At 45.8% G+C, this 19,690-nt stretch overlaps 1 protein-coding gene across 4 annotated transcripts in view; it reads left to right on the forward strand.

Annotated features, from left to right (window-relative positions):
* Positions 1–19,690, forward strand: part of EIF4E2 (eukaryotic translation initiation factor 4E family member 2) — a 35,307-nt gene that overhangs the window by 5,805 nt on the left and 9,812 nt on the right. For 3 of the 4 annotated variants that reach the window (XM_049888459.1, XM_049888460.1, XM_049888458.1), the window contains exons 2-6: positions 1,086–1,200; positions 2,266–2,400; positions 11,260–11,364; positions 12,802–12,954; positions 13,050–13,186. In XM_049888459.1, coding sequence (XP_049744416.1) covers positions 1,086–1,200; positions 2,266–2,400; positions 11,260–11,364; positions 12,802–12,954; positions 13,050–13,186 — 645 coding nt within the window. Of the gene's footprint in view, positions 1–1,085; positions 1,201–2,265; positions 2,401–11,259; positions 11,365–12,801; positions 12,955–13,049; positions 13,187–14,861; positions 15,127–19,690 lie in introns of those variants that run through there. The other variant, XM_049888457.1, reaches the window with a different exon arrangement.

Here is a 19,690-nt window from a genome sequence, read left to right on the forward strand (position 1 = left end):
AAATACAGTGTGGAAAGGAGGAGTGTGCTGTCATATTGTAGGGAGAGCAACTAGGGTCGCATAATAATGTGTATAAGTTTTTTTTTATGAGAAACTGACTTGAATTGTAAACCTTCACTTAAAGCACAATAAAAAAAAAAGGGTACTGTTTGCTAATAGCTCAGGTGTGAGAATGTAGTCTGGAGTCTGCAGTACAGGGTGCTTTGAGAGGAGAGGGGAAGGGGATGACATTGGAGAGGCAGGCAGGAGTCGGGTTCTAGAGGATCTTACAGTTCCTTGTACTCTATCCTGGAGAACAAAACCAAAAATCAAACTTGTTGCCATTGATTCGATTCATAACGACCCTGTAGGACAGAGTAGAACTGCCCCATAGGGTTTCCAGGGAGCAGCTGGTGGATTCGAACTGCTGACCTTTTGGTTAGCAGCTGAGCTCTTATCCTCTGTGCCGCCAGGGCTCCCTGTCCTGGAGGTTGGGTGTCAAAGAGCAAGGGGCCCTAGAGAGTTTTAAGGAGGGAGGTTACATGACCAGATTTCATTTAGAAACATCATGCTGGTGGCAATGTGGAGGGTGACTAGAGGGTAAGAGGGAAACCATTTAGGAATTTACCGTAACAGTTGAGAAGACAGGAGAAGAGGGCCTGAACTGGAGCAGTAACAGTGAGGAAGTATAGATAGAGGAGGTGGTAAGAAGGAGAAATAGTGAAACGGATAGGTAAATTTTTAAATTTCATTTGAAATGCCCAAGCAGCCATTAATCCAGAAATATTCTTATTATTGACCTTTTGTTTTTAGCAAATCAAACAATCCTTTAAACTCTTCACCTCTTACTTCCTCACTTGGCCGTTTAAAAACCAGTAAGGCATTGCTTTCTGGAGTTCACAAGTTAGCAGATTGGCATTTCATTTTGTGTTAATCCTCCTCGTTTGTTTTTCTGCGTTCCCTTGACCTTTTCTCATATGCATCTCCCTGCCTGTATTTTGAGTGACTTCAGGTTGGTTACATGGCAGTTCACGTGACCTGGCGGCTGTTGGGTAAGTAAGGGTCAGCTTAGCCATGGGATGACATTGTTTTGCTTTCCCCTTCAGTTTGAAAGATGACGACAGTGGGGACCATGATCAGAATGAAGAAAACAGCACACAGAAAGATGGTGAGAAGGAAAAAACAGAACGCGACAAGAGTCAGAGCAGCAGCAAGAGGAAGGTGGGTGTTGTGCTGCCTGTACAGGTGAACTTGCTTTTGGATATGAGACTTGCTTATCTTGTGGACTCTGTTTATCTGGTAGGTGTCAGATTAATATGATGGTACCCTATTTGGAATATGTGATTTTGTTCTAAAAAAAAAAAGATTGGGGAATCACTGGAGTTCATTTTGGGATTTAGAACTTTTTCCTGCCACAGGATCTTGAGGTGCTGCCTTGCTGCTAGCATTCTCCTAGTCCGAGGTAGGGGAGGTTTACCTTGGAGCTTAACAAGGCTGGGAGCCGCTTCATAAGCTGCTGCTGAGTATTTCAGATCCTGCATGTCCCTTGAAATTTAAGACTTTTTATTTTTTAGTCAATAGTAGTCTAAGCTGAAAGTCACTTGGAAAAGAGAAAGTTTAGAGAGTGAGAGATAGATGGGCTCCTCTTTTCCTGGAAACATCAAAGCAATCATCAATTCATTTACTCCACAATACTGAGTGCTCTCCCAGTGCAAGCGTTGTGCTAGGTGCTGAGAGGACACAGGTGAGTGAGGCTCACTCCAAGGAGCTTGCATTAGCAGTAGCAATAACAACAGTAGCTGGCTTTTAGTGAGCACTTGCTACATGCCAGTCACGGTGCTAAGCACTTTATATGTGTTAGCTCACTTGATCCTCTCAGCAGCCCTATGGAGTGGGTATTATTATTTGCCCACTTTGCAGATTGAAAACTAAGGCACAAACAGGTTAAGCAACTAGCACAAGGCCACTTGCCAGTATGTGGTAGAATGTCGTAGAGAAGGCACTGCTCGGGCTGGGAGTATGTTCAAATAAGATAAGAACATAAACACCTCTGATGTGAGGTAGAAAGTTATAAAAACTATCAGAACACAGAAAAGGTACAGAAACGTAGAGCCAGCCAACCACTGAAGAAGGTCATGTGCAAGCGGAACCTTGGGCACCTTGCGGGCAATTGAGGGTGTGCCCTTGTTAACTGTGGATGCAGTAGCGGGGAGCACTGTAAATGTTTTCTCAGTCTGAGAGCATGGGAGAAACACCCAGGATGAACATACCTTCTCCACCCCACAGGCTGTTGTTCCTGGACCAGCAGAGCATCCCCTGCAGTACAACTACACTTTCTGGTACTCCAGGAGGACCCCCGGCCGGCCCACTAGCTCACAGAGCTATGAGCAGAATATCAAACAGATCGGCACCTTTGCCTCCGTGAGTACTTAGTGGTGTAACGCAGTGACCCTTGGTGGTACATTCGGACCTATATATGTATCGTTGTGTGCTTACCTTTCTGGTAACCTAGTTAGCATTCTGGTTTCCTTAATCAGCTGACCTGAGCCCCTGGGGCAGGATTTGTTCATTCTTAGGTTTCTCGTTAGGTACCTATAGGTAGCTTACATGTTGTTGTGTGCTGTCGAGTCGATTCCCATTTATAGTGACCCTATAGGGCAGAACAGACTTTTCCATAGGGTTTCCTAGCTGTGCTCTTTATGGGAGCAGATTGCCAGGTCTTTTCTTCTGTGGAGCCATGGATGGATTCAAACTGCTGACCTTTTGGTTAGCAGCCTAGCGCTTAACTACTGTGCCACCAGGGCTCCTCCAAATAGCATACATAAAAAACAGCCAAACCAAACTTGTTGCCATCGAGTCAATTCCAACTCCTAGCGACCCTATAGGACAGAGTAGACCTGCTGCATAGAGTTTCCAAGGAGCGCCTGGTGGATTCAGACTGCCAACCTTTTGGTGTGCAGCCATAGCACTTAACCACTACACCACCAGGGTTTCCGTACATGAATTGTGGAATTGATCAAAAGGAGACAATACACAAATGTAAGTGCTTAAAAAAAATACAGGTACTCTTTAAAAATACAGTAGACACACTATAAACGAGTCACAAGATTTTACGTAATTCTCTTTATGAATTGGGATTGTTTTTGCTTTTAAGTAGATATTTATTGAGTCCTTACTATGCAAAGTACCATAGGGGATACAGACTTTTATAGTATATGGTGTCTACCCTCATGAATCCTGACAGTAAAATTGAGAGTAAGGTTCAAAAGTTTCTTTTGTGTTTAAGAACCTCCCATTAAGCTTTTGGATATGTTAAGCTTCTTTTTCCTGTGTTCAAAAAGAAAATGTAATCTCTAATAGTTGTTTTTGTGGGTGCTGTCAGACTAGCATCGCAAGCTCCGTCACACTTTCCTCACAGGGTTAGCATGCTCGAGAAGTTGTCTGCAACTAAAGCCAGCCTTACTCAAAAAAGATTTTCACACACCTTCTGTGTGCTGTGCGTGCCATCTCTGCGCAGAATCAAATACAGGATTTGTCATTATCTTGAGGTTTTTGTCCTGTTAAAAATGCAAAACGGGCAAAGAATCATAGACAGTAAACACTGCAGTAAGTAAAGAGGAAGGATATATAACAGCACGTGATCTGTGCAATTTCCTTTGATCACTGTGATAGCCGTATGAGGTCAGTGATGTTATCCATATTTTCCAAATGAGGAAAGTGACATTTGGGTTAAGAATGGGATCTCAAGTCAGAAGGCCATCAGGCTTCCCTTGGTGAAGTGGTGGAGCAGTCTGGAAACTCCGGTGGGTAGGTTGTAGAAGTCAGATTCCAAAACCCATATTGTTTCACTCCTCCAGCACACCAAAATGCATGCTGAGGGGCCCCACGGCTGTCCTGCCATGAGCTTCAGGTTTGAACATAAGTGCCCGCTGGACAAACTGCATTTTTCAGCATATTATTAGCAGATACACATGTTTAACTGGTAATCAGATCATTTGATTGATGTGAGATCAACAGCATGGCTCTGCTGAGTTGATATAATTTCAGCCAAAAGCAGAGATCTTGTTGCTTAAATTGTCCTGTACTGCCTTATCGGTGGTTAAATTTAGGCTATTTTACATATTAAAAATACCTTATATACTGATGCATATTTGGGTCAAGGAATGTTTGTGGAATGGATTCAAGGTTCTAAAATGAAGACACAGGCCCTGCCCTTAGGCAGGGAAATGAGACATACCCAGGAGTTTCAGAGAGTGCTGTGGGAAAGGCGTGGCTAGAAATCTCTGAGTTCAGAGGAAAAACGGAATTAATTCCAACTTGGGGATATTCCCCTTGGAAGAGATGGGCTTAAGATTGAATTTAAGGAATTTGAAGAGATAGTAAGAAGAGAAAGGAGTTCTTGGCAAAGGGAACAATAGAATTAAGCCTTTGAAGATATCGATGCATTTCTAACGTTCTTGAATTTATCGCAGAAGTTTTGATTGCTGGCTCTCTCGGAATATCTGGACATCGCAGGTAAAGTGGCAGCCACTATGTTATGAACAACTGGTAAAACACCAGGGGATCGGAGAAGAAACTGAGCTGGAGGGGTGGGCGTTCATTAAAGATCCTATTCAATTATTCTGGGGTACTATGAATATTTCTAGCATTTTTCTTTCACTCTTTGAAAAAAAGCATATATGAATTTACTGCACGTGTGCAAAGGGAGTTTTGTTTTCTCTTCTTGTGTTATGTCTTTTGGACTGAGTAGCATTAACAGCAGTAGCACCTTGGGTTTGTACTCGTTCATTACTCGCTGGCTGTGTGACGTAGCGTTTGGTGTCTGCTATTGTGTTAGTAGCCCTGAAACACAAATTACTGTATATTAAAGTAATGGACGTGTCTGTCAGTTTGTTGTACTATGCAGGCTTTCGTGTTGCTATGATGCCAGAAGCTACGCCACCAGTTTTCAGATGCCAGCAGGGTCAACCATGGCAGACAGGTTTTAGCTGAGCTTCCAGACTAAGACTGACTAGGAAGGAGGACCTGGCAGTCTACTTCTGAAAAGAATTAGCCAGTGAAAACCTGAGAGTAGCAGCAGAACGTTGTCTAATACAGTGCTGGAAGATAAACTCCCCAGGTTGGAAGGCACTCAAAAGACGACTAGGGAAGAAGTGCCTCCTCAAAGTAGAGTTGACCTCAGTGATGTGGATGGAGTCATGCTTTCGGGACCTTAATTTGCTGATGTGGCATGACTCAAAATGAGAAGAAAACAGCTGCAAACATCCATTAATAATTGGGACCTGGAATGTACAAAGTATGAATCTAGGAAAATTGGAAATCATCAAAAATGAAATGGAACACATAAATATTGGTATCCTAGGCATTTGTGAGCTGTATTGGCCATTTTGAATTGGACGATCATATGGTCTCCTGTGCCAGCAATGACAGCTTGAAGAGAAATGGCATTGCGTTCATCGTCAAGAAGAACATTTCAAGATCTATCCTGAAGTACACCACTGTCAGTGATAGGATAATATCCATATGCCTACAAGGGAGACCAGTTAATATGACTGTTACTCAAATTTACTCACCAACCACTAAGACCAGAGATGAAGAAACGGAAGATTTTACCAACTTCTGTAGTCTGAAGTTGATTGAACATGTAATCAGGATGCATTGGTAATTACTGGTGATTGGAATGCAAAAGTTGGAAACGAAGAAGGATCGGTAGTTGGAAAATATGGCCTTGGTGATAGAAACGATGCTGGAGATCGCATGATAGAATTTTGCAAGACCAACGACTTCTTCATTGCAAATACCTTTTTTCATCAACATAAACGGCAGCTATACACATGAACCTTACCAGATGGAATACACAAAAATCAAATCGACTACATCTGTGGAAAGAGATGGTGGAAAAGCTCCATACCATCAGTCAGAACAAGCTCGGGGCCGACTGCAGAACAGACCATCAATTGCTCATATGAAAGTTCAAGTTGAAACTGAAGAAAATTAGAACGAGTTCAGAGAGCCAAAGTATGACCTTGAGTATATCCCACCTGAATTTAGAGAACATCTGAGGAATAGATTTGACACATTGAACACTAGTGACTGAAGACCAGATAAGTCGTGGAATGACATCAAAGACATCATACGTGAAGAAACCAAGAGGTCATTAAAAAGACAGGAAGGAACGAGAAGACCAAATGGATGCCGAAGAGACTATGAAAGTGGCACTTGAACGTTGAGCTAAAGCATAAAGGAAGAAATGATGAAGCAAAAGAACTGAACAGAAGATTTCAAAGGGGCACTTGAGAAGAAAAAGTATTATAACGACATGTGCAAAGAACTGGAGATAGAAAACCAAAAGGGAAGAACACACTCGGCATTTCTCAAGTTTAAAGAACTGAAGAAAAAATTCAAGCCTCAAGTTGCAGCAGTGAAAGATTCTGTGGGGAAAATATTAAACAATGCAGGCAGCGTCAAAAGAAGATGGAATACACAGTCATTATACCAAAAAGAGTTAGTCGACATTCAACCATTTCAGAAGGTAGCATATGATCAGGAACCGATGATACTGAAGGAAGAAGCCCAAGCTGCGCTAAAGGCATTGGCGAAAAACAGGGCTTCAGGAATTGATGGAATATCAATTGAGATGTTTCAATGAACGAATGCAGTGCTAGAAGTGCTCACTTGTCTATGCCACAAAATTTGGAAGACAGCTACCTGACCAGCCAACTGGAAGAGATCCGTATTTATGCCTATTCCCTAGAAATGTGATCCAGCTGAGTGCAGAAATTATCAAACAATATGATTACTATCACACGCAAGTAAAATTCTGCAGAAGATCATTCAAAGCGACTGCAGCAGCATATTGACAGGGAACTGCCAGAAACTCAGGCCGGATTCAGAAGAGGACAGGGAACCAGGGATATCATTGCTGATGTCAGATGGGTCTTGGCTGAAAGCAGAGGATACCAGAAAGATGTTTACCTCTGTTTTATTGACCACGCAAAGACGTTTGACTATGTGCATCATAAAAAATTTATGGATGACATTGTGAAGAGTGGGAATTCGAGAACGCTTAATTGTGCTCATGAGGAATCTGTACATAGATCAAGAGGCAGTTGTTTGAACAGAACAAGGGGATACTGCATGGTTTAAAGTTAGGAAAAGTGCTTCATGATGGTATGCTTTCACCATACTTAATCTATACACTGAGCAAATAATCAAGAAGCTGGACTATATGAAGAAGAGCGGGGCATCAGGATTGGAGGAAGACTTATTAACAACCTGTGTTATGCAAATGACACAACCTTGGTTGCTGAAAGTGAAGAGGACTTGAAGCACTTAGTGATGAAGGTCAAAGACCACAGCCTTTAATATGGATTGCACCTCAGCATAAAGAAAACAAAAATCCTCACAACTGAACCAGTAAGCAGCATTACGATAAATGGAGAAAAGATTGAAGTTGTCACGGATTTCAGTTTACTTGGATCCACAGTCAACACCCATGGAAGTAGCAGTCAAGAAATCAAAAGATGCGTTGCATTGGGCAAATCTGCTGCAAAAGACATCTTTAAAGTGTTGAGAAGCAAAGATGTCACCTTGAAGAGTAAGGCATGCCTGATCCAAGCCATGATATTTTCAATTGTATCATATGGATGCGAAAGCTGGACAATGAATAAGGAAGACTGAAGACGAATTGACGCCTTTGAATTGTGGTGTTGGAGAAGAATATTGAATATACTGTTATTAGGTGCTGTCAAGTCGGTTCCAACTCATAGTGGCCCCTTGCACAGGAGAAAGAAATACTGCCCAGTCCTGAGCCATTCTTACAGTCGTTGCTATGCTTGAGCCCATTGTTGCAGCCACTGTGTCAATCTGTCTTGTTGAGTGTGTTCCTCTTTTTCATCGGCCCTGTACTTTACCAAAATGATGTCCTTCTCCATGGACTGATCCCTCCTGACAACATGTCCAAAGTATGTAAGGCGCAGTCTTGCCATTCTTGCTTCTCAGGAGCATTCTGGTTGAATTTGTTCCAAGACATATTTGTTTGTTCTTTTGACAGTTCATGGTATATTCAGTATCTTTGTGAACACCCCAATTCAAAGGCATCGATTCTTTGGCTTTCCTTATTCATTTTCCAGCTTTCACGCACATAGGATGAGACTGAAAATACCATGGCTCAGGTCAGGTACACCTTAGTCATTAAGGTGACATCTTTGCTTTTCAACACTTTAAAGAGGTTTTTTGCAGCAGATTTGCCCAATACAACGCATCTTTTGACTTCTTGACTGTTGCTTCCGTGGGTGTTGATTGTGGATCCAAGTAAAATGAAATCCTTGCCAACTTCAATCTTTTCTGCATTTATCAAGATGTTGCTTATTGGTCTAGTTGTGAGGATTTTTGTTTTCTTTATGTTGAGATGTAATCCATGTATATACAGTAGACTGCAAAAAGAATGAACAAATCTGTCTTGGAAGAAGTACAACCAGAATGCTCCTTAGAAGTGAGAATAGCGAGACTACGTCTTACATATTTTAGACGTTGTCAGGAGGGATCAGTTTCTGAAGAAGGACATCATGCTTCGTAAAGTACAGGGTCAGTGAAAAAGGAAGACACTCAAGGTGGATTGACACAGTGTGGCTGCAACATGGGCTGAAACATAACAGCGGGATTGTGAGAATGGCGCAGGACCGGGCAGTGTTTGGTTTCTGTTGTACATAGGGTTGCTATGAGTCGCAACCACCTCGAGGGCATCTACAACAACAAAGTAATTCACGTCATTAGGAAATGGCTCACAATATTAAATACTTCACAGAAAAATAATTACATTTTGCAACTTTTGATCAAACCCGATGCAGTATTTCCCTGTGGTCCTTCACCCTAATATTTAACATTTAAAAGTTTTTGAAATCAGGGTGACTAAGGAGGTAGGTAGTGTGCTGAAATGGCAAGAGTGTAGAGGGGAGTCACAAGGCTCATTTATTCTGCTGCTGGACTTTGTGGGCTGGGGCAAGTTGCTCTAAAACCGTTTCCTTGGCTATGTTAGTGATTACACACGAAGTTTATCTTTACGCATAAAGTTCATCTAAAAATGAAGAAGGAACTTGAAATGATTCTGAAGTCCTTTCCGCCTTTATGTCCTGAGTCTGAGCGTTCCTCGCTCTCTTGTGCGTGTGTGTCCTTTTAGCCGTCATGACATGCAGGCTCTGGGTTTCTTACAGCCTTTATTCTTTGGCTTCAGCTAGAACTTTTGAAAACCAAAACTGCCTAAGAAAAAGGAGGAAAAAATTCTTTCAGAGTTCACTGTTTCTCAAGCTGCTTCATTCCTTTTGTGGTTTGGATATAAGACTATGGCAAGAAGATTGCATAGTTTGGCTGTAAGATTGGAGGAGACCAAAACTTTAATAAAACAGTTCTTGATTGGGGGATTGAGGATGTTTGGTGTACTTTCTCCACATCATCACCCTCTAGTTCTTAACTCACAGTGAGCTACTATCTCTGGCTTGTGCACTTTGTTTCTTTTAACTGTGTCAGAGTGGGAAAGGTGTCGCTCGTTGCTGTTGCGGACGTGTGGCCAGCCAGCATTCTGCAGCACTGTGTGTTGCTGCCTCGAAGAGAGCGCTGCGCGCAGGTTCTACGAATGGGATTCGCTCCTGACTCTTTTTTTTTTTTTTTAAATAATTTTTATTGTGCTTTAAGTGAAAGTTTATAAATCAAGTCAGTCTCTCACATATAAACTTATATACACATTACTACATACTCCCATTTAATCTCCCCTTAATGAGTCAGCCCACTTCCTCCTTCCAGTCTCTCCTTTCGTGACCATTTTGCCAGTTTCTAACCCCCTCTACCCTCCCATCTCCCCTCTAGACAGGAGATGCCAACACAGTCTCAAGTGTACATCTGATACAAGTAGCTCACTCTTCATCAGCATCTCTCTCCAGCCCATTGTCCAGTCCAATCCATGTCTGATGAGTTGTCTTCGGGAATGGTTCCTCTCCTGGGCCAACAGAAGGTTTGGGGACCGTGACCGCCAGGATTCTTGTAGTCTCAGTCCTGACTCCTTTTTAATATGTGAGAAATTTCACCTGTTCCCGTTGTGTGTGAACCTGAAGGAGCAACAGGCTCACACGGGTAGGTCTGCTTCTCCTCACTTGCTGCCGAGATCCGAAAGGACGACCTGAACCTCTCTCTCCTCAGCAGCTGTTTTCAGCTGCGTCACTCTGGCGGCTTGCCGTGTGTTCATTCAGCGCCTCTATTTCTCTCCGGGGTGTTCCAGGTTTCCCTTTTCCTCTAAAACGTGCCCCCTTACTGCTTGTACTTATTAGGTGCTCTCTGTGAGTTACGAAGGAATAGGGAAAAAATCTCTTACCAAGACGCTAATGAGAGAAACAGAACCAGCATGATGAGTATAAATATGCATACATTTGAGAGAAGAATGTTAAGTCTAGTTTTCCGATAGGATTGCGAAGGAGGGGCAAGAACAAAAAATTGTTTTAGCATAGAAAGAGGGGCTTTACCCCTAAGTATGAGAAGCTGAGCCCGATCGATTCTGGATTGTCTTGGTCTTCACAGGAGCATCACGGCGTAGAGTAGTGCACGTCGTCGATTCCACCCCTTGTACTCAGCAACTCAGCAGAAGTAAAATGTGTTTCATTCTAGCTACTCCTGTATTTGCCAGTAAAACAGTCTTTGATCAAGAAGTGATTTGGTTCTAAAAAATTCAGTCTGGCGGAGGCTATATGGCACTTAACGTCCCTTGTAGCTTAGTGTACCTCAGGAGTGAAGGGTTGCCACTGTGCGAAGCAGCGGTCCTCCTTGGCCCATGCTGATTCCCCTGCAGCTTCAGCCGGAGGGCGTGTATCAGCCTGACTTCACCAGCCGAGGCTCTTGGCTGAGGCTGGGCTTTCTCACCTGAGGAGTTCTTTTTTGTATTGCCAGTGTTACGTTTTTCTTTTATCAAACTGTAGGATATGCTTTCCTCTAACATGTCTTCCTTCCCACACGATCCCCCAAATGAAAATGCTGCCTCTGAGAAGTGTAGCCTGTTTTAGAGTGTCTTCCATGTTATGGGAGCCCTGGTGGCACAATGGTTAAGAGTCCAGCTGCTAATCAAAAGGTCGGCAGTTCGAATCCACCATCCGCTCCTTGGAAACCCTGTGGAGTTGGAATCAGTTCGATGGCAACGGAGTTTTTGGTTTTCCATGTTACGTCCTTAATAAGTCAATCTAGCTGGGTGCAGCACAAAAGGAAAAACAGCTTTTCTACTCTGGGGTCTTCTCTCTGCAGGTGGAGCAGTTCTGGAGGTTTTATAGCCACATGGTACGTCCCGGGGACCTGACAGGCCACAGTGACTTCCATCTCTTCAAAGAAGGAATTAAGCCCATGTGGGAGGTGAGCAACGAGGGCTTCTGATTGCTTGTCTGGACAAGTTTTTTTTTTTTAAAGTCTTCACTCAGAATTGCTTCACTGTTTGGTGCATCCTTGGAACCAGGCCCTCCAGGGAGAGACACCATTGCTGGTTTCTGTGGGCTGGTGCTGGGTGGTTTTTAAAGATTGTTTTATTGCTAATATGCTATTGTAACAATATTAAAGGATGTTATTTTTAAAAATTAATCTTATTCCCATGGAAGTGTTTGTGTGTGTGTATGAAATTATAGTATGAAGAACGTATATTTTACATAGTATAATTGGGTCAAAAATAAGCTTACAGGCGGGACTGGAGACTCAGAGCTGAGCTCTCTGATGTCTTCGCAGAGCGGTTTGTTGGTGATGTTCTGATGTCTTCTGTCGCCTATCCTGACGCAAGAGCATTTTTCTAGACAATAAATCTGATCAAGCCTCCCCCACCGCCACCCCAGTTAAAACTCCTCCCCAGCTCCCCTTGTTCACCTGGCCTTGCCCCACATCTACTTTCCAAGTCCTGTCCCCCATCGTCTCTGCGTTTTCTCTTTGTGCAGCCAGGCCCTCCCGTTGGCATCATCCTGTCTCACGGCCAGCGTCTGCTCAGACGTGTTCTTCCCATACCTGCGGGGCCCTTCATCTGTTGCCCTCCAGACCCGGCTGGAATGTTTCCTTCTCGTGAGAGGGTCCCGACCGTGCTTTGTTCTTCCTAGTACTCTGTGTATGTCTCAGCTCAGTGGCACTTGTCGGGCTGCATTGCTGTAAAAGGTTTCTTGTCTGTCTCTTCTGCTGGACTGGATCTGGGGAGAGGTGGTGGCTTCCCGTCTGTGCACCTGGGAAACCCAGGAGACATTTAGCAACTGCAGTAGTGAGGGATCTGGATGTGAAGTCTGATGTCATTTTGTTCTGATTCCTAGAGTAGTTCTGGAGGAAAGAGGATTATTTTTAAAGGACCTGGTTAGCCTTTTGAGGGGGAAGGATTTGTACCAAGGATCCCGGCCTTTTCGTTTGTTTGCTTTATTCTTTTTCCTGTTTCTTGTCTAGTTACTTCTACCTGCTCTGCACCATTCTTTCTGTAAAGTTGAGTAGTTGGAAAGTGACAATAGTTCTTAGTGTCTAAGTGATTCTTGACAGTAAAAATGCTGCCTTAACTGCAAAAGAAGGAGCCCTCGTGGAGCAGTGGTTAAGCACTCGGCTGTTAACCGAGAGGTTGGTGGTTCGAACCCACGTGCTGCTCCACGGCAGAAAGATGTGGCAGTATGCTTCCGTAAGGGTAACAGCCTTGCAGGCCCTATGGGGCAGTTCTGCTCTGTCCCGTTGGGTCGCTATGAGTTGAAATGGATACGACGGCAGTGGGTTTGGGTAACTGCAAAAGAAAAAGAGCTGTGAGGCTGTGTTTTCAGTTTATCGCTTTCTTTCTTTGTGCAGGACGATGCAAATAAAAATGGTGGCAAGTGGATTATTCGGCTGCGGAAGGGTTTGGCATCCCGTTGCTGGGAGAATCTCATCCTGGCCATGTTGGGGGAGCAGTTCATGGTCGGGGAGGAGATCTGTGGGGCTGTGGTCTCTGTGCGGTTTCAGGTAAGCCTCCCCGTGGCCAATCTCGTTTCTTGTATTGTCTGTGCTCTCCTTGCTGCCTCCAGTGTGCTTTGATGATTCCTCTGCTGCTCCCCTAGGAGGACATTATTTCAATATGGAATAAAACTGCCAGCGACCAAGCAACCACAGCCCGAATCCGGGATACGCTCCGGCGAGTGCTTAACCTACCTCCCAACACCATTATGGAATACAAAACCCACACCGACAGCATCAAGTACGTGTTGTGGGGGATCCGGGAGGGGATGCCCCTGAGCTCAGCAGAAGTAGGTCCGTAGTTGGGCCCAGAGGAGTTTGGTTGTACAGGAGACTGATGGTGAAGAAGGTACAGACCAGTTTAGCCTCTAGTGCTTCAGCCACCTGGAGTAGTTCTTTGTCTGCGAGGCTTCCTGCCCACCACACCTCAGGTCTTTGTAGCAGAGAGAGCCCTTCTGCAGACCCAGCTGCACTGCCCGGGCTTGCTTTACTTATTCAGGCTGTCTCTCGCTAACTACTGCCTTCAAATGAAAGACAAAGCGCTCTTCTCTTTCTTGCTGTCTTTTAAGACAATTTTACCGAACTATAAAGTCCTCTCTCCTCACCCCACTTTTGCATGTCTTTTTAACCTGCTAGCTTCAGTCTGTTTTCTTTGTCCTGAGAAATTGACTTCTTACGAGGCCTAGTGACTCCGTCTCCTTGTGCGTAGAGCTGAAGTTGCAGGGTAGTGTGTTTGGGGGAGTATCATTGAGGGGAGGCAGGATGGTAAAGGGGGATCTGCTTAGCCAGCTAACCAGGCCCTAGGAAGTGAGCTGTAGACACATGCGGAGAATCACCGGCAAAGCTTGCTCTTTCAGTGATGAGCTGAGGTGATGCTGACGAACAGCTGTGGGGAATGACTGGCAGGTTTTCTCAGCCCTGGAGGGAGAGCTCACCAGCTAGGAGTCAGGCTTTGAGTTTACTCTTTTGACCCAGACAGCAGTATGTGCCTTGCGCAAGTCTCTTAGCTGCTCTGCTTCAGTTTCCCTGTCTATAAAATGGGGGGCTATAATGGGTTGCCTGATAGGGCTCTTGGGAGGCCAGTTTAACCTTGGTAATGGATTGACGTTCCTCAGATGGAGAACACTCTTGCAGAGCCAGGGAATTTATTGTCCTCATGGTCATTAGTAATGACATCAGCATCATGTTATCCTTATTAAAGGCGATTGAGAAGCCTGACGACCGGGTTCAGCAGGCAGGCCTTTGGGAATCTGCTTTCCCATGCATTCTCAGAAAATGTGGGTGGGGCTGGCTTAACCAGCCGAGTGCCAGTTGTCGACTGGGAACACTGCCACCGGAGCTGGTCCATAATCAAATAGCTAGGCGTGACTCTGAGCTCCCAACAGTTATTAGCCAGCCCGGTTGCTTGCCTTAGCAGTCCTGTGTTAGCACTGTTTTTCTCTAGGCAGACTTTTCTTACCCTTTGTTCTGGGATAGAAGTAGTTCCTGCACTCGAGCCAGACTCGGTTCCAGGCTGGAGAGAGCCACACCTACTTTTTCTAGGATTCTTATTTTTGAGGTTCCCAGATGCCGCCCCTCCCAAAAGCAAGGCTTCACTTGGGTGGGAACAGGAAAGAGGTATCGCTCATCACCTTTCCCCTTTCCTCTGTTCTCCCTCTCGTACCCGAGGCAGTTCTTGCTCAGCTTTGTGGAAACGTGTCCCCGTCCTTAAGGAGGCTAGGAGAGCCAGAGGGCGTTTTGCCCCCATATCCTAGGAAGACTGGCCTGCTGTCCCCTGCTTTAGCAGAGGGCTGCCTCTAGAACGCCAGCCCTGCCCTTCCAGAGACCAAGAAGCCCTTCTGGGGAGCCAGATGCTACGTTCCCTCGCGTCTCCCTCTTTCCTCTCCCAACGTGCCGACCTTTTGCACTCCCACTAGAATGCCAGGCAGGCTGGGCCCCCAAAGGCTCCTTTTTCAAAACCTCTGGAAGACGCGGGTGAATGTGCCGTGACCCCGTCCCTTTCTGGATGGCACCATCACTGGAGCTGGCACCATCGGAGTCTCTTGTTTTGTTGGCGTGCTACCTGGAAGATCCTTCTGTCCTGGACGAGAGGAATTGGAAGAGCATTTGATGTTTCAGAACAGGCTGACACACAGCGGCCACAGCAGCTGCTGAGCTCACTTAATAAATGGTGCTAAACTAGCTTGTCTCATGCTCTCGCTCTTTATGGCGTATCAAAGAAGTGGCCTTTCAGACTGACCGCCACCGCGTGAAAGGACAGCACAGGCCTCCCCGTGCAGGGCCGGCCAGGGAACGTAGCCTGATTTCCAGAAGCCCATTGTAGACTGTCACTTGGTATCTAGTTCAAGAGCTGCTGAGGTCTGACATAATGAGGTGACGTCTAGCTCTCGAAATGAGACCCCATTTTCTGGTCCTTGAATTTTCACCTCCGTCTAGTCACGCTCATGACCAGAACGGAGTGATTTGTGATTTAGGATAGAGCTTGAAAGTTGGTTCAAGTTAGAAGGGGGACCCTTGCCTTTGCCTCGCTGACTTCTCTGCTTGCCTTTACTTCAGAGAAATCTCTCGCTTGGAGGGAAAGCCCTGCTTCCGCCTGTGTGTGGCTGTATGTATCCAGCTTCCTTGCTTTGTGCTAAGAGGCTTTTCTCACTGGGGCCAAAGCCGTCCAACCCACAAGCTCTTTGCCGGCCTTCTCCCTCTGCTTTCCCTCCAGGACCAGCTCATCTTCCTCTTTGTGCTAGCCTTGCTTGCTAGATCTCAGGGTCACAGCTCCTCCCTCCCTCCCTCCCCCAGCCCCAGCCTGGTGCATCAGGATCCAGGAGGGGAGATGCCTTCATCCTGGACGAACTGGCTTGTGGGATATCTGACCAGAGCACGTACTGGCCTCTCACGTGCTTTTTGGCTTTGGCTTTGGCTTATATGTGCTGCAGCTTGGCCTTTAGGCCCCTGACCTGCATGTCGAGTTGCAGCAAGCCTCATGTTCCTTGAAGTTTTCTTAGGAGCCACCATCCAAAAAAAGAAGGGTCAGGTTGCCTGATAGCATCAGTGAAAGTGGCCGTGGATGAATGTTGAGTTTTCCAAGGTGGCTGTCCCATTTGGGCAGCAACATCTGCGCCTGTACCATCCTGACTTTGCACCAGGCCCTGTGTGGCCTGGGCTCCCACAGAACACACACTGGGACTGGCACCTCGGGCTCAACATTCTGGGGGGCATTTGTGTCGTTGCTGCTTTGTTTATCGCATACCCCAAATTGGTCGAAGTACCTAGAAAACGAGAGGTTGGCTGGACTGTGGAAAGGCCCTTTCTCTATGTTTTCAGCATTTGTCAAAGAATTACCTTCCATTAGCCCTTTCCCTCTTGCCTTCCATGATTATGTTTCACGTAGTGACCTTGGTGTCCGCAGTATTGTACCTAGTCCTGGAAATGAGCTTGAGGTCACTTTCCAGAGTGAGAGTCTGTCAGAAAGCACCACACTGACCTGCCACCCTGTGATCGTTGCCACATGGGGGCAGAAGTCAGCTGGGTCTGCCCCGTCTGTTCCTTGTGGCTCTTCCCCAGCTATGGCTTTGTTTGAGCCAAGGAACAGCAGCTACTGGGACTTGAGAATTCCAGTGAAAAGGAAGGGAGAGCCAACCCAGAATTGTTCTCCCCCAGGTACTAGCAGTTAGGGCTGCTGGAAATGGTAAGAGGAATGTTTTTAGGAGTGGCTTAGATTTTTCAGTCAGGTATTCTTGCCTCCACTCTTAAGTTTTGATCCCGTTTCCAGTGACCCTTTTCAGCTGGCTTTCCCAGCCTCCCCCTAATCACACTGCTGTGGCCTTCTCTTGCCGCACCCCTGGGCGAGCTGAGAGGGGTGTGCTGCTACAGGAACCGGGTGACGAGCGTCCCTCTCCGCCTGGTCTGGCTTTGCTGCCCAGGGGTGCCTACCTGCTGGCCTCTGCCCTTGTTTATTGCGAAGAGTTCCCCCTCCAAGTTGAACAGGGCCCCTGGAGAAATGGGACACTAGATGAGGGTTAGGTCAGGTGCATGATGCTTTTCAGGAGGTCAGTTCCCAATGGAGTTTTCCTAGTTTGGGCTCTTGAAAGCACCAAGTGACTCACTGTCTCCTCTGGTCTGAGGAGGCAGTTCGTTACCCAGCCAGACTTGCAACCCAGAGGCATAGGACCACCGGGATCAAACTGTGGGCCCAGAGCCACATAAGACAGAGGTGTCTTGTGAGAAAAGTCCTTTTGGGAGTAGTCACCTTGTGCACCTGGCCTGGAGTGGAAAAGGAGAAGACAGGGCCACAGTGGGGGGAGGGTGACCAGACTGCTCTGCAGGGAAGGGTGGGGCTAGGTGGTTTTTCTTTAGTCCTATATTCTAGAAGAGAAACAGGTTGAGTGGCAGTGACGTCCCTTCACCACATCCAATTTCTAGTGTATTTAAACATTGAACTTACACAGGCAAGGAACAGCCTACCCCTTCCCTCTCCTGTCATGGCTAAATCATAGCCTTGTGGCTCTGGGTCACGCCAGTGTGGTTGCTGGTCAGGCTTTGCGTTTATGAAATGCCTCTCCATACTGCTGTTCAAAGCACAGACAGCCCAGGTGACCAGGGGGCTGCACTGCTCACAGTCATCAGCCAAGTGCAAGGCTGAGAGCCAGGCTTTGGGGTGGGGCCAGGGGGAGCGCAGAATCACCCAGAAAGGAGATCTCGGGCTCGCAGAATTTGCTTTCTGGTAAGTGAGATGGGACAAGAGTGATCTTTAAAGGGCTCTTTGTTATTCTGTCATTTGAATGTGTTCAAAATAGGCTATATTAATCTCGGGTAATTTTTTTCTTTTTTTATAAACTCCAGTCATATAACACTTTTAGCATTTAACTTGTTTTTTCTTTACATTTAAAAGGAGAAGGTTTTAATATTATTCCCTATGCCTGGGACGCCAGGTGGAAAATAGAATATTCACACCCATCTTTAGGCAGCAGGTTTGCCTCTATAACCAAGCTGCTGATCTCCGAGAATAAGAGTGATTATTCCCTTATGGTGCAGTGGTTAAGAGCTCAGCTGCTAACCAAAAGGGCAGTGGTTCAAATCTACCAGCCACTCCTTGGAAACCCTGTGGGACAGTTCTACTCTGTCCTTTAGGGTCACTGTAAGTTGGAATCGGCAGCAACGGGTTTTTTTTTTTTTTCAAACCAAGGACTATGACCAATAATTTTATTTCCACCTAATACATGAGAGGACATTAACCCAGCTTCTTCATGTTGAGGTTTAACATATGGAGAAAATAGTTGTAAGGAAAACTGGGAGGACACTTTAATGCTGGAATGGACTAGAGGGGAGCTCGGAAGTCCCGGTTTTGACAGGTCCTTGACACAGAGCTGCTCTGTTGGGGCTAGTGTCGGGATGGGCCTTTCTGGAAAAAGGTGAAACTTCAACAGAGCCATGGAATTTCTCATTGACATCTAAGTTGTTTGAAGTAGAATTGAAATCTCACTGTTAGAGAGACGGTCCTTGCTCAAGCAGCATGTTTTGCTTTGCCCTTAATCTTCATTTGGAGCGAAGAGTGGAGTTGCCTTCTGAAGTCGCCCATGAGCCCACAAAATGCATCACATTGCCATCTCTCCCGAAGGGGCCAGGGAACAGATGTCTTTCTGTGGAGATTGAGTTGGTGAATAGGCAGACCAGCGTGCCTGTCTGGCGTTCTTCCATTCATTCATCTTTAATTCAGTTAGTGTGTGTTAGTAGCTTTGGTAATACCTTGAAGAGACCATTAACCACAGATCACCTGCTCATCCTCGGAGGTAGATAATTAACTTAGAAATGCTGCTGTTCGAAGGAGGGAAGTCCTGTGCCAAGTCTTTCTACTTAATCCCTCCCTGTTGAAGGAAAGAAGGAAAAGCTACCCATAGAAGACCTGGTAATGACATGTTTTAGTGGCCGTAATATTGAACCTGTAGTAAGTGACACATGATATTGTCACCCTGAGCACGATGTCATCCCTTTAACCAAGAGTGATAATTGTCAATGAGAAACATTAGATTTAAAAGCACCAAGTGACCCATTTTATATATAATTCCCAGGGAACTTACCAGACACATCCCTAATGGGGCTGAAAAGAGGCTAAGCCAAAAAGGTAGGAAATGAGCTCCACTGAGAAAACTTCAGGTGGATTGGAGCTTCCGGAGGTTTAGGGATCTCACTTTCTCTTGCTGCTTGTCTCGCAATCACTGGGCACCTATTCTACACGGAGCACCCTGAGAGACTCCACCCAGTTAGTGACATCTCTTACCTTTTTCTAACCGTGACCTCTTAAGAGCTTCACATACTCAATCAGCATGAAAGTTGCGGCGAGCTTTATTCCCAGAAAATTCGAGCTGCTCTAACCTACACCCCTGGAATGTTAAAGATAATAGTGGCCTGGGTATTTCAAGAATCAGGTAGAACCCGATAGAGACCTGAGGTGTGAGTTGAGAAGAGTTAGAAGGTTGGGACTGTAAAAGCAGAGAAGATGGCGCAGGTTCCTCATTGCATCTTTAGGCATCATAAGACTGTTGGGTATGACCTTTGCCCTCAGAGGGTGGCGTGATGAGAAAGATGGTTTCCACCACCTGTCCCCCCGGACCCAAGGCAGAGCAGCGATGGTGCCCTCCGCTGCGGTGAAATGCAGGCGTTCGAAAATGACTTCTTCAGCCCTGCCATCTTTGGCCTCCCGAGGCCTTGGGGCAGTGCGGTGTCGAAGTACAGGTGCAAATGCTTGTGGAGT

The sequence above is a fragment of the Elephas maximus genome, chromosome 6 (assembly GCF_024166365.1).
Source record: "Elephas maximus indicus isolate mEleMax1 chromosome 6, mEleMax1 primary haplotype, whole genome shotgun sequence".
NCBI classification, from domain to species: Eukaryota; Metazoa; Chordata; class Mammalia; order Proboscidea; family Elephantidae; genus Elephas; species Elephas maximus.